A 13,613-nucleotide genomic window follows, 5' to 3' on the forward strand; every position below is an offset into this window, starting at 1 on the left:
AGAGCGGGGGGCGTCGGACTCTTGGCTGCAGGCATGAGGGGTCGGGGGCTTTAGCCCTGCGTGCTGGGTCTCAGGGTTTCAGCAAGGGGGGGCTTGGGGCTTCAGCCGCAGAGCTGGCCAGGGTGGGCCTCTGGGCTCCAGATTTTAGCCTTCAGGCTGGGTGGAAGTTTGGGGCTTTAGCCTTGCGGGACTGGGTGCAGGGGGCTTCAGCTGGGGGTGGGGGGTTGGGGGCTTCTGCCCCACGGGGGCACCAGGGCTTGGGACTCCAGGTTTCAGCCCTGGGCTTGGGGCTTTCAGCCCTGCGGGGAGCGCTAGGGCTTCTGCCACAGGGCCCCATGCACCCGTGAAGCTGGCTTATAGCCCCCCAGGGGAGCATGGCCCCCTGAATGAGAACCGTTGATCTAGTCAGTCCTCCAGCATAACATTGGCCATTGAATTTCATTGGCCATTGTAACAGACCTCTTGATGTCCCTGGGGGTCTGAATTTTGGTATAGTGTAGTGGCTCTCCCCTTCTAAAGGTGATCTCCTTCAAATCCCCATTGGTAACAAGAACTAGATTCCATCCCCCTCCCTATCCCCAGCCTCTTTAGCTTTGCTGTCAGGTAAAACGTGAAGAATGCTCCTTTCACTTGTGAGACTTGTTTCTATTGAGTATAATTTCACCTTTGGAAGAATGCCATCTTGTACTATCAGCAGATAAAAAGACTAGCCTGAGAGTGCAGGAAATTTTACAAGAAATCAAGTTGGCAAAACACCATTGCAGATCATCATACATTACTGAATTGCATCTCAAATTTGTGTTACAGATGGTTTAAATGTAGAGTGCACTTTAAAGTTTAAAACTGACAGACATTCAGTGTGTTGTGTATTTAACCCTGCAATTATAGGAATCATTTTTTGAAACATAATGAATGGGCAGATGGTTGCTATATCAGTAATTTGGCTGAATCCCTAGCTGGAAGCCCCATGCTTTACTGCATCTCTCTCTCTCTCTCTCTCTCTCTCAAAAAAAAAAAAAAAGACAGCAGATGAAGATTCACAGAATTGGGGAGGCAGAGCACATTAAGGCTTTCTACAGAGATTTTTTTAATAGAGTTGTGAACAGAACAGTATTAAAAGAAAAACCTCAATTGTTCATTTTTCATTCTTTGTTGGTTTTGCTGGAAATGACTTGCATTAATACCCTGAGCAACATTTAGAGCTGTTGTTTGCTGGACAGTAATCCTTTTGAAGATATTAATCTTGCAGTCCCTCACTTTGTCTCTCCCACCTATAAAATAGGTAAGCATTATTATGCCCACTTGACAGAGGAGTGAACTGTCTTACCCAAGCTTACACAATAAGTCAGTGGTTGAACTGGGAATGGGATACGGGAGTCATGATGATCCGTTGTCTGCAAGAATACAATTAATAGACAGCACTCTTCCCCATGATGCACTTGTGCAGTCCCCTTGTTCAGAGGTGTATGCAAATTAGTGTGTAGTGTTGTATCTTGATAGATCCAATTTCTTTTGTCAGGTTAGTGTTCAGCTTTTGTGAAGCTGCTCCTTAAAACGTTTGCATATGAATGATTAAGTATTGATTGCTTCTTGGCCAAAAATATATTCTCTTTTTCCCTGGGTTACAACATGTAATGAAAGCAGCGCTTGTAATGTTGAGGCTGCATATGGTATGTAAAACTTGAAGAAAAGCCGATATAGTCCATTAGTGATTTACTGGAATTGTTCTGACAGTTGTGGTTAGTGATAATGACTTACAGTAATGGCTGTCCCTGTTTTAGTTCATTTAGTATGTTTCCTGTGGGTAATATACAACAATTATGGGGGTGGGGGGTCAGTCTCTCCAGGAACCTACACTGCCAAGAGCAGAGAGCCTCCAGAAACTTCATTATGGGGATCTTGGTGACATCCAGCCAATCACTTTTGGGCTCTTACTAGTGATGGAAAACCAGCTGCTTTACTTAATTAACTTCTAAGGTATAGATGATTTGGGATAGTCTCTTTTTATATTAGGCTTTTAACTGCTGTCCTCAGATAAATTGTGTACTAGAAACTGACAGGAAATAGGTGGCTTCGTGGTAGCCTTATAGCAGAGGTAATCAGTTATTTTCTGTCAAGGTCCAAATTTCTTGATCAAGGTCCAGACTCCAGAGAAGAAAATAATAAATGACAATAATGATGATCATAAGTAAATAAAAAGATTTCAGGGTCCATTCAAAAGCATCTGATGGTCCGGATTTGGCCCATGGTCCACCTATTGACAACCTCTGCCTTATAGGGTCCCTTCAAAGGACAAAAAGTAGCCTTTGTTAAATCAGTAGGTTTCTCTTTGTGCTTTAGGCCCAGAATACAGCACTAACAGGTGGGGTATTCTGTCTGCAGGTATTGATACTGGGCTTGGTACTGTAGTATCTGAGCACTTTACAAGTTCTCATTTATAACTTCAAGGTAGTCCTTTCTGAGGAGCCCCTTGGAGCAAGGAAGTAAAGATTTGGATGGCAATTTTGGTGGGTATGAGAGAGAATTGAGGCTGAATGGGAGAGATCATAAATAGTAAGCAAATAATATGTATCCTGAGCTGCTGAATAATGCTGATTTTTCCCCACACACTAGTCTAATCAGATGGTTAGATGATGCCAACATCTGCTGTCTGTGAATGTACCATGTAGTGTGGCTCCTTGTTCAGTCTCCAGTATTTTAATAAATAATTCTGCCAAAGCATTTGCGGCAAGTTGTCTAGGAAATTTTGTTGGAATTTAAAATGTGAGGCTTTCCCCCTTGCTGCTGTTATAAGCATTTCCAGGCATAGTGCTCAGTGACTGGTTGCCATTTGTTCTTACTTGCATATTTTTATGATGCATAAACTGCATGTGGACTATCTGAAAAGAAATTAAACTCCCAGTGACATTGTATGCCCACTGGCGAGGGTGAGGGATTATATTTCAATGCCTTTCACTCCAGATTTAACAGATTGCTTATGCTGATGGGAGTTGCATTAGAAGATAAATTCTTTAGTGCCCAGTATTGCTCTGTTGTCTCCCTACCAATTTAGTGTCTGCTCTCAATCTTCATGCAACTCTCAGGCTACCAAATGTTAAATTCCACACTACAGTGATCTGCAGAATAAGCCCACTTGGATGTTTAGAGTCTGTAAATGGGGTGTTCAATCAAGATTTCTACATATCTGTGTAATATCTTAATGTTAATGTCTCATGTGCCTGCAGGATATTTGTGCAGGTCTTTATGCTTGAGAACTGCAGACGTTCTACACTTTTTCATTATGCCTATGAGAAAGTAAAGTCTGAAAACTGTTACTCTTAGCCTTTTTATCTTCAAGAATTTGTTTTAATTAATATATGAAGCAAAACCTGCAAGCTTGCAGTTTGCTCAGAGATTTGTACCTCTATCCATCTGCTCTCAAAATCGTTTCAGTATAAGGAACCATTTATCCCTGAAAACACTCATTTCATCTGAAGTCATTACCTTTTTGACTGATTATCTCTTTTTCAGATTTTGTCATGGTGGAGACCTGAGATTTATACTTTGTAGTCAAATCTATCCCCCTACTCCTCCCTGTTTGTCATATGCTTTTCACATACCTCAAGCTGCTGCTTCCACCAGTACTTGGCTAGAGGCTCAGCAAGGACTTTCCTGTTATTTGCACTGGGCTCTTTTTACGGTGTTTCCTTTTATGGACAGTAGCATTACAAAGGTGGAAATTTTAATTTCATTTTTAGTTTCCTTTTTGGTGGACAAAACATTTTGTTCACTGCCACAGAATAAAATGTATTCTAGTTTTCATTCCCTACTTAATCTTAAAAAGTTGAATGATCTGAGGGTTTTTTTTCTTTTTGCCCAAAACAAGAGAGATGTTTGATCTTTGCTTTTGATCAACCAGAGCTTTTTACTTTAGAGCCTCCACTTGTTTTTTTCAAAATGATTGAGTAGCTGGCCGTGCAAGTCAAGTATGCTTTCTCCTGGTCCGTATGTTTGTAATATTAAATGCATTTTGTAATATTACATTCCTTGAAGCTTCTAGTTGCCTAGCCTGGTGATCTGGGTCTGTGAATGTAGAAATGATCTAATGCAAGCAGTTTGGTGGAATCCAGGTTGGCAATTAATCACACTCCTCCAACTGAAAGATAGGGTGTGCCCCCAACACCAGCCAATAAGGTTAACAAGGGCATGAGAGGCCAGTTGGGTCACCTGGCATCACCTGAAAGAGAGGGCCAGGATTAATTGAGAGTGAAGCCCAGCTAGGGAAGTGCTAGGCCAGCTCTATAAAGTCAAGGGGCTGAAAGCAGAAGGGGGCTGGAATCTGCAGTCACTTCCTGGAAGGAGGGAGGTCATCCGGGCTCAGGAGAAAGCCCCAAGGGGAGAGTATGCAGTGGGATTCTGTCCTGTAGTAAGGAGTCTAACACAAGGCTGGGAAGGGTTAAGTAGCCATGGAAGTAGAGTAAGCTCCAGTGGTAAACCCAGAAGCAAGAAAGAAAGGATCGGGAGGCTTGGTAGGAAGGAGCCCAGGGAAACAGCAACAGGGGATGGGGACTGAGGGCCTAGATTGCTGTTAGAGGGTCTCTGGGCTGGAACCTGGTATAGTGGGAGACCTGGGTTCCCCTGCCAGTCACTAAGATAGTGGTACACAGGCCAAAGTGAGGCTGACCAATCTGGAAATGCATTTGGACAGTGATCCTGCTGAACTGTGTAACTTCAGAAGGGGTGGACCAAACAGTGACCTGGCTGGAGAGCCAAATTACTGGAACAAAGGCTGTTGCAAAGCAACCAATGAGTAGCAAGGGGCACCTGCTGTAGTGGGAGCTGCAATCCCAGACTAGATGCAAGGAAGCACACCTGCAGAGTGTAGTGACCCCGTTACAAGGAGAAAGAAAGTAAAGCTACTAGCTTTACAAATGAAATGAGCTCCAGCTACAAAAAGAGAGGAAAAGAAAAAGCCAGCAAAATGCTGTTAGCCAGTCTACTCTGTGTTTTCTCATTTATATCAAAATGATTCTTACTGTTATGAAATAGGGCCCTGAAGTTTATGCTTGAAGCATCTGATTGTGTCTCAGAGGTTAAAGTACCCTCCTTAGCCTTCTTTCATAAAAGGACTTTGAGGTGTGTACAAATTAACTGTCTTGCTGACACTTACGTAACTTCGTTCCCTTTCAAGTAAACCCACTGGGTGAAATCCTGGTCCCAGTGATGTCAGTGGCAAAATTCTCATTGGCTTGAATAGGACAAAGATTTATCCTATTTTTTAATCATGAAGTGACAGTCGGCATCAGTGATTGAATTCACTGCTATTTCGCTGGCAAACCTGACTTGGGAGGCAGGATATTTGGTGGTTAAAAATTTTGTATTGTGAGCAGGGTTCTTCTCCCCCCCGCCCATCCCCCAAGCCCTCTCTTGTTTCACTTGATCTATATCTGTCTTTATGTGAATGACAAATTGGAAGATCTTTCCTATTGTTACAGTACTTGCATGGAGGCCTGATTATTTCATATGCATTATTGCTACAGTTGGATTCATGCCATCTGCTATAATATTTGATTCTCAGCATCTTTTCATCATTCCTTTCAGAGGTATTTTTAAATGACTTTGTCAAAGCTCCATCTGTGTGGACAGGTGAAAAATTCCTGGCATATTGAAACAGATGGCAAATCAGAGTAATATTGCCCTGAACAATCATTGCTTGCTTAGATGTTCACAGAGTAATGTCCACCAGATTTGCAGTTTTCATTTGGAAAACAGAACAGCAAAGTCATGATATTTTATAAGGAGCCCATTTGTCTATGCTTTGAGCTTGTCAGTTAAGCAGGGAAATTAACTACCTCATACCTCAGTTAGCTACTAATTACTTAGGTTCATATTCATTGTTTTAACTATTTTCTTTTTCTTGACTTTGCATACTTTTCATATTCTGTACCACTAGTACGTATAGTTTGTGTGGTTAGTTTTTCACCTGGCGCATAGGTTTAAATGTCCTTCCATCTTTAGATCAAATTTGTGCAAAATTAAATTAATAGTAAAGCACAGAGCATGCTTCCTAAAAATATTGATCAGACATTTTCTGATCCTTTTAACATTTGTACCAAAAAACCTCCTCAGCACATCAGATTCTGATTTCATCACAAACAAGTAGTGTCTGAATAGAACTTGACAAGCTACCTGAAGAGATTTAACTTCCTTAGAGATCTGTGAATGTTTAAAATATTTCAATTAAACATTTCAATTGAAATAACTCACGATTTTGAGTCAAAGTAGGCAAAGTGCAAAATTTTGTTCTGCCATGCTTTCTTTATATGCTTTGAATTACTGAAGTCACCTGAAATCAAGCTCTGAAGAATTTTTGCACAAGTCAGCAGATAACCTTAGATTTTCTCCATTCTACAAGTGCAAGTTTTCAGTCACCATACTAAATTCTCTGTTTTCACATTTTAATTTCTGAGCAGAATAAAATGTAGGTAATTATATAAAAATAGTAAACTTGTCATTTAAAAACACTGTAAATCAAGCTTCCTTGTTCTAACATCCTGGCAGTAGAAATTAACATAAAATGTTCTACTGAGATGCAGCAAATGTTCAGGAAGAGTCAAGATAGTACAGTGGGTTGAAGCATTAGCCATCCTCTCCTCTTAGATGGAATTCCAGGAAGTGTATGCGCACAGTAATACCAGCTTGTGAAAGTAACTTGTGTTAAATGTAGAACTGTGGTCTAGTAGTTACAGCTTCAGGGCTTTGGATTCTTTTCCTGACTGCCATGTGTGTACTGTAGGACTTCGGGTGAATCACATAACCTCCCCGTTTCTTGATATATCCAGTTGTAAAATGGATGGTATAAAGCTTACCTATATCTTGGATGGGTGGGTGTGGAGTTCAATGCATTTTAAAAGCCTTGGCTGAGAGAGACCATGTGAATACATATCATTGTCTGTCATTAGGACAGACTTTCTATGATTTGACATATGCTCAAGTTTGATTCTTGAAAAGTTTTCATGCTTCTTTTAAACTTTAAGATTTCTAATACATTGATATTGTCTATAAACTACTGCTATCTCTTTAAAGAGTCATGGGCAAAATGTCAGGAAAAAATTTAAGTCCTAAAGCAGCTGAGTAACAGTGACTGTAAACTGCACAATTACACACCCTAGTTCACTTTCTGCTGAGGTTTGTACATGTGCTGCAGGTTGGTGACTGGAGTATGCTTTAGAAAATACTGTCAATCTGTTCAGCTTCGCAGTGAGAGGCAGTCAAAGGAAGGTGTGACCTTGGAAGACTGAGATGAAGGATATATTGAAGTAGTGATGTGCAGTAGATTTGCATGAATTCCCAGCTTCAAGGAGATTTACGTGATAAGAATAGAGGGGTCTAGACCATCTAGTATAAGAACACCAAGACTGGTTGTTCTGTCGTACACAAGTCAGTTTTACTTGCTGTGCTTCACTCATTCTGAAGACTTTCACATGCATCTGATACCTTTGGAACAAATGAAAATCATTGCCATTTATAAAAATGAAGAATTGCTGCATTTTTGTTACTTCGGTTCAGATGGCTGTAACATTTTTTGTGGTGGAGTTTTCTTCTAATCCACCTGAATGGTATAGGTGATGAAAGATGTATGGCTGTGTTAGCCCAGATTATCCACCTCTGCTAGTCTTCACCACAGAGTTAGCTTTATTTTGGAGTTGAAGTGATTTTATGTGTGTGGATAGTGTATGGAGTGCTTTGGGATATAAGGTGCAGTAGAAGTAAGCTAATCCATTGCCTATTGCTTGACTCATTGTGTTTGTGACCAAAGTGCTTCAGAGCAGATGCACTCTGTTATGACAGCATGAGATTCATCCAACTGGAAGAAGACTTAATTAGAAAAGAGATTCTGTTTATACACATTTTGGTAATCAGAAGTAATGGGAATAGAAATAAAAGGCATGCACGACTTCATTTTGAAGAGTTACATATTTTTATAGTAAATTGTTATTGCTATAGAAAAACCTTTTTTCACCCCAAAGCGTAGTCTGTCAAAACTCCTGTGCATTGAACTGAACTGGGATGTGATCTGTCAGCATTTTGAATCTGGCTGTAGGTTTAACCAAGTTTTATTAAAACCAGATATTGCATCTGATGAGTATATCAGTTCTGTATGATGAAACTGGTTGCTAAACTGCTGCACGGCTTGTGGGAATGTGGCAGGGGCGTTTCATTGGGGATGGGATACCTGAGAGCCTATAATCTGAGCCAGGAGGGGGAGGAGGGAGGTAACACCTCTGCCTGGGAAAATGGACAAAGACTGCAGGGGAGAGCCTGCTGGAGTGGTTGTTGGTTTGTTTTGTGCTGGGTGGTGGAATGCAGGGAACCCCAAGGCTGGGGTCTAAGCTCCCTGCCCCCCAGAAGGACTTGACTGAGGGGTCCTGGTTGTACCCACAAGCTCTGTTTTAGACTGTGTTCCTATTGTCCAATAAACCTTCTGTTTTGCTGACTGAGAGTCACGGTGAATCCCAGGAAGAGGGGTGCAGGACCTGGACTCCCCCACACTTTGTGATGCTAGGCTTCAGAAGCTGACAGTGACATCTTGCCCCTGTAAATAGGGCTGTAACTTTCCTTTCAAGGCACCATGTGGCCGCTTATGGCCCCTCCCAGACTTTATGGGAGTCTCACTTTCACTGGTTTCAGAGTAACAGCCGTGTTAGTCTGTATTCGCAAAAAGAAAAGGAGTACTTGTGGCACCTTAGAGACTAACCAATTTATTTGAGCATGAGCTTTCGTGAGCTACAGCTCACTTCATCGGATGCAACTTTCACTGAACACACCACCGAAGAGCACTTCATGGGTGGCTTTTAAGTTATTTGAATTATCACATAACCTCTCCGTTTCTTGATATATCCAGTTGTAAAATGGATGGTATAAAGCTTACCTATATCTTGGATGAGTCTTGAATTATCAGACCCTAGTCATTTGTGGCATGGGGAACAGCGGAAGAGGAGGTCTGCAAAAATACATTTTACACTTGCAAAAACTTTTGGGTTTTTTTCTTGGGGGTGTTTTTTGGGTGGGGCAGAAGGAGAGGTTGCCATTCATGTATGCAGCAGCAGTCATTCTTGAGACAAAAATACCTGCAGACTAAAACTGGCTTTTCCATTAGGTATAACAGCATTGCCTGGTTGTTTAATTGTAGACAGTAGCAGACATAGAGATGCCTGCTGGGTGTCCGTAACACTGACTGGAATTCATCTCCTAACCAAACACCCAAACAAATGATCATGTCACACCACTGATGAGACTATTTGGCTCCAAAGAACATTCATAAATGCACACTGTGTCCAGTTACCAGTTTGTACTCTGCACTTGACAAACTCTGCAATGTGTTTTTCATTGTTAATATACAAAAACTCAGAAATGTACACAGTTGTGCTTTCCATCTGTTATTTAGTCTCTTATTTCCTCTAGATCAGCATCATTTTGGGTCACCCGCACAATCCACCGGTTGGAGTTAGAGGAGATATCAGTGTTCTAAAGGAACACACTCAAATTGGTTATGTACCATTGAGAAATTTTTCTTTCCTTCCTATCTCCTCCAGCGATTAGTGGATGCCCTGAAACTTGATATTTGGCTATCTTTACATAGTCTCCATAACTACCATATTTGGCTGTCTCCCCAGACTGACTACTGATCGTGTGAAGAAGCCAGTTTTTTAGATTGTTCTAATTTATTTGCCACTGATTTGAGTGACTTTATTTTAGAGGCTGATGGGGGCCAATCCACTTTTACTACACCCTTACAATCTTGACTGCCTTGGTTGAGTCCTCTCTGTTTCTTTTCACACTGAATATTTTTGGCTGGCTGTAGTCTCTCTCCATGTTTTCATAATATTAACCCAAGCCATGGACTACACTGAAAATAGCAACTTGTTTGTTTTCACTCTCCTTAACACAGACAAATCGGGACATCTTGTGTTAGCATCTGCTTCTGGGAGAGTGAATATATATATATACACACACAGTGCACAAGTTGCTACTTGGGTGTGATCACACTAGTGTGATAGGGCGTACATGTGGGGATTTCTGGTAAAGTTTCAAATTGGGCAGATTGTTGCAAAGAGGAGGCAGAACTCAGCTCTGCTTTCAAATGGCTCATGGAAACTTATTTTCTTGAGCTAACTGAAGGAAAAACTGAGTCCTGGAAGTGAGTGGGAGCAAAAAGAATGTAAGGTGAGAATAACCGTACCTCTTTTACTTCCCATACCCCTTTTACTTTGGCAGCAATAAATTCGACTTTCTGTGGAGGACTGTGTGTTGTTTTAAATAAAAACTTCAGATTGATTTCTACGCCAGGTTAAAGTAGCAAACACTTCCCTTTCTCAGCATCTCTTCTAGGATTCATGTAGTTCTGTAGAATAAACATTGCGTAAGATGAAGACACGTAAATTGTTCAACAGTGATGTATGGAACAAAGAGAAGAAATGCACTTAAGTCCTACAACATAGATCTGAATGTACTGCCTTGATTTGGGGAGAGGGGTGGAATTTTTGTTTTGTTTTGTGTTAATTCATGCTGGTCAGGAGACTTTTTTTTTCTTCTGTTTTTTACACTCCTAAGCTGATGCTGAGTGTTTGTTGATTTAACAGTGCATTTTAAAAAAGGTGTATACTTGACTAGATATTCTTAAATTTAGAAATATGGGAGCATCACCTGATGACAGATACTGAAATATTGTGATGATGAAGATGAGTGTGGAATAAAAACCTAGATACATTGCACTGCTACGTTAAAGTTTTACCTGTTTTATTGCGAGACACTTCTGTTTTCAGTGTTTTGTAACTTGCTATAAAATATAGCTTTGAAATGAAACTGGGTATTTACAATAACCTGAGTTATAGAAAAAACAAAATCATTTGAATGTTCCAGGCATTTTGTTTGTTCGTTAACCTCATATGGCTTTTATGTTTAAATGAAATGTTCTTCTCCGTGACATGGTCTCCACAGAGCTCTGCTGTGGGCTTCATATTCCTAGGGATGTAGCAATGGAACTTCCTGAGTAGCAGTCCTCAGCTAGGAGGCATGTGCATGACTCTCAAGTTCGAAGTTCCATAGTTCGAGGATATCCATATTCTAGCCCTCCTTGGTTCTGTGTGCCAGTCTCAGAAATAGCATGGCCCATTTTTCCATCATGGAGTGCACAGGCTGTTCAGTGAATAGTTCCAAACCAGTTTGTGTAGTTTCAGTCAAAGGGAATTCACTTTCAGCTTTTATGTCTTGACCATGTTGACACCTGTTATTATATTAGGTCCATTTGGGCCTTGCCCAAGATTCGAGATAGCGGAGAGGATGAGGTTGTGCTCTCGCCCAACAAATATATTCAATATGTTTCTGCTAAGGCTTTCTACTGTATTTTCTACTAAGACTTTCATTATATGGGCCAAGTCTTCATTTGAATGGCCCCCCAAATAATTCACCGCCAGTGCTAACTGGTAAATGGCTGTATTCTGAAAAACATTGCTTGTATTGATCTAAAATATTTAGTGCTTCTTACTTTTTTTGACCAAAGTTTTCTTTTTGCTTCCAGCTCGGATCGGCTGATAGAAGAAACAATAAGGTAGGAATGGATTTACTAATTTATTATCATCTTTTATAGAATCAGTATTAGCTCTGGATGCTGTTCAAAGTAATCAGTCATTTTATGTATACAACATCCATACTGAACCTAAGTCATATAAGTGTATTGCAAATAAAATTAGGTCTGTTTGATTCCATCCACCCATTCTAGAGCAGTGCACTGCTGTCATTTAAAATGTTTTGTCCATTTTAATTTAGCAATTTAGACATTTATGCAAAGATTTTTATAGATATTAATTATTAAAATATGGCATACAATTTAGTGTAGTCGTGTTCAGACATGCTAATGAAGGAACTAGTGCTACATGGCTTTTGTAACATGTAACCACATTCACTACCTTAGTATTGCAGCTCATATCAGAGAGGAGGTTTTTACAAGCAAATATCTGGGTGATTATTACTATTGTGTGATTGATCATTTATTTATTTATTTTTATTTGTGTGGTTGAAATCTACCATTTTGCATTGGACTGGAAATTTCAGTGTCAGATTTCTGAAGCATCATATTCCAGCATTATAAATTACTTTTCTCTTACATGCCCTTTCCAATCAGCCATCTAACACTGGGATTTTGCAATCAAATAATTAAGAGTTCTTGAAACAAGTCCTAAGTTTGAGATTCTCTCATAAGAATTTTTGAAGGGAAAATTTTATTTCAGATAATGCTTGTAACGGGATAAGTGATCAACACTGCTACTAAGAGGTGCAGCAAGATGTGACGTGTGTCCATTAAGGGCTGGCTAGCAAGCCAAAGTACAGTTAGCTCAGTACAATTAGTGTAATGGGGGAATGGGTTGAAACACAGTAATGTACTGTGAGGTGCATCAAGCTAACAGAAACCATTAGGGTGGTCAGCACTGTGATACGTAGAAAGATGGATATTTGTTTACATGAGCACCACTTGCTTGATTCAACATCCTCAATATCTGGACACCTTCAAAAACTGGCTTTCCTGATTAAACCCCCATTTCATCGCCTTGCTCAAAACACCTTTTGCTAAGAAGCATTTATATACTGACACTCTCCCCATCCTGTGAAAACTAAGCATCAACTCCACATTTCTGCTACCTGCTAGCTAAGGGGCCTGAGATTCTTGAAATCTTGATCTTCTGCAAAGTGACCTAATGTTTTAGCAGTTGAGTCCCCCACCTATTCTCTGGATTGTGTATCAGCACCTGTGGGGAGATTTACTTGTGATGTGATATTGCCTACAGTCTATTGACTGGATGGTTGGGTTCTGAGCTCTTTGCTTTTACTTAGTGGGAGTGTGTTTGTTGCATTAACAGATGAACTTTGCCTCTGGGAATCTGGGTTCCTGAACTCATCATTGTACAGTTCATTAGCTCTAAAGAGGGGACTGGCTCCCCATCCCAACCGGGTGCCAAGGAGCTTCTCTGTTGTATGTTATGTAAATCTGGTTTGTTTGGTAGCCACAAGCAGCAGCTACCAGGATATGTAATTTAATTTGCATTGCTTCATTTCAGGTATTGTACCACAATACCTGACCTCCTGAGGTTCCTTCCAACCCTGATATTCTATGATTCTATGAATTCAGGCTCTGCTTAAAGTCAGAATGGATTTTCTGTTTTGCCCTTTTCCTTCTCGAGTAATTGCAAACATTCGGGTATGATGTTAATTTGTGGTAACACCCACTGCATCTGAATGGAATTTACCAGTTAGAAAATCATCCAGCTCTTTAATTAGAGCATTGTCCATTGCTGCCCAATTAAAACACACGGACTTATGTAGAAGAGGCTGTTTGAATGCTGATTCCTTGCGTGACTGCAATGTAATTAGCTTATCTGGCTACTAATGCCTCTGTGTCTTTAAGAGTTGCATCTGTTGTAGTTCATTGTTTGGATGTAACTCAGAAGGCTGCAAAATCATTAATAATTTTTTAAAAGGTTTGTTACTAACTTTACATAGAAACATTGGAAAGTGCCTTTTGTGATTGTGGGGGGCCTTTGTTGATGATCTCAGGCCTGTTACCAGTGGGCAGGTGG

The 13,613-nt window shown here is 40.5% G+C and overlaps 1 protein-coding gene across 3 annotated transcripts in view; it reads left to right on the top strand.

Annotated features, from left to right (window-relative positions):
• GOSR1 (golgi SNAP receptor complex member 1) overlaps window positions 1–13,613 on the top strand; it is a 65,916-nt gene that overhangs the window by 32,587 nt on the left and 19,716 nt on the right. For all 3 annotated transcript variants that reach the window (XR_012155486.1, XM_073316063.1, XM_073316062.1), the window contains exon 7: window positions 11,561–11,590. Coding sequence is in view for 2 of the 3 variants with exons in the window: in XM_073316063.1 (XP_073172164.1) it covers window positions 11,561–11,590 (30 nt within the window). In the remaining variant the exon portion in view is untranslated. The remainder of the gene's footprint in view (window positions 1–11,560; window positions 11,591–13,613) is intronic.

The sequence above is a fragment of the Lepidochelys kempii genome, chromosome 17 (genome assembly GCF_965140265.1).
Source record: "Lepidochelys kempii isolate rLepKem1 chromosome 17, rLepKem1.hap2, whole genome shotgun sequence".
Lineage (NCBI taxonomy): Eukaryota > Metazoa > Chordata > Testudines > Cheloniidae > Lepidochelys > Lepidochelys kempii.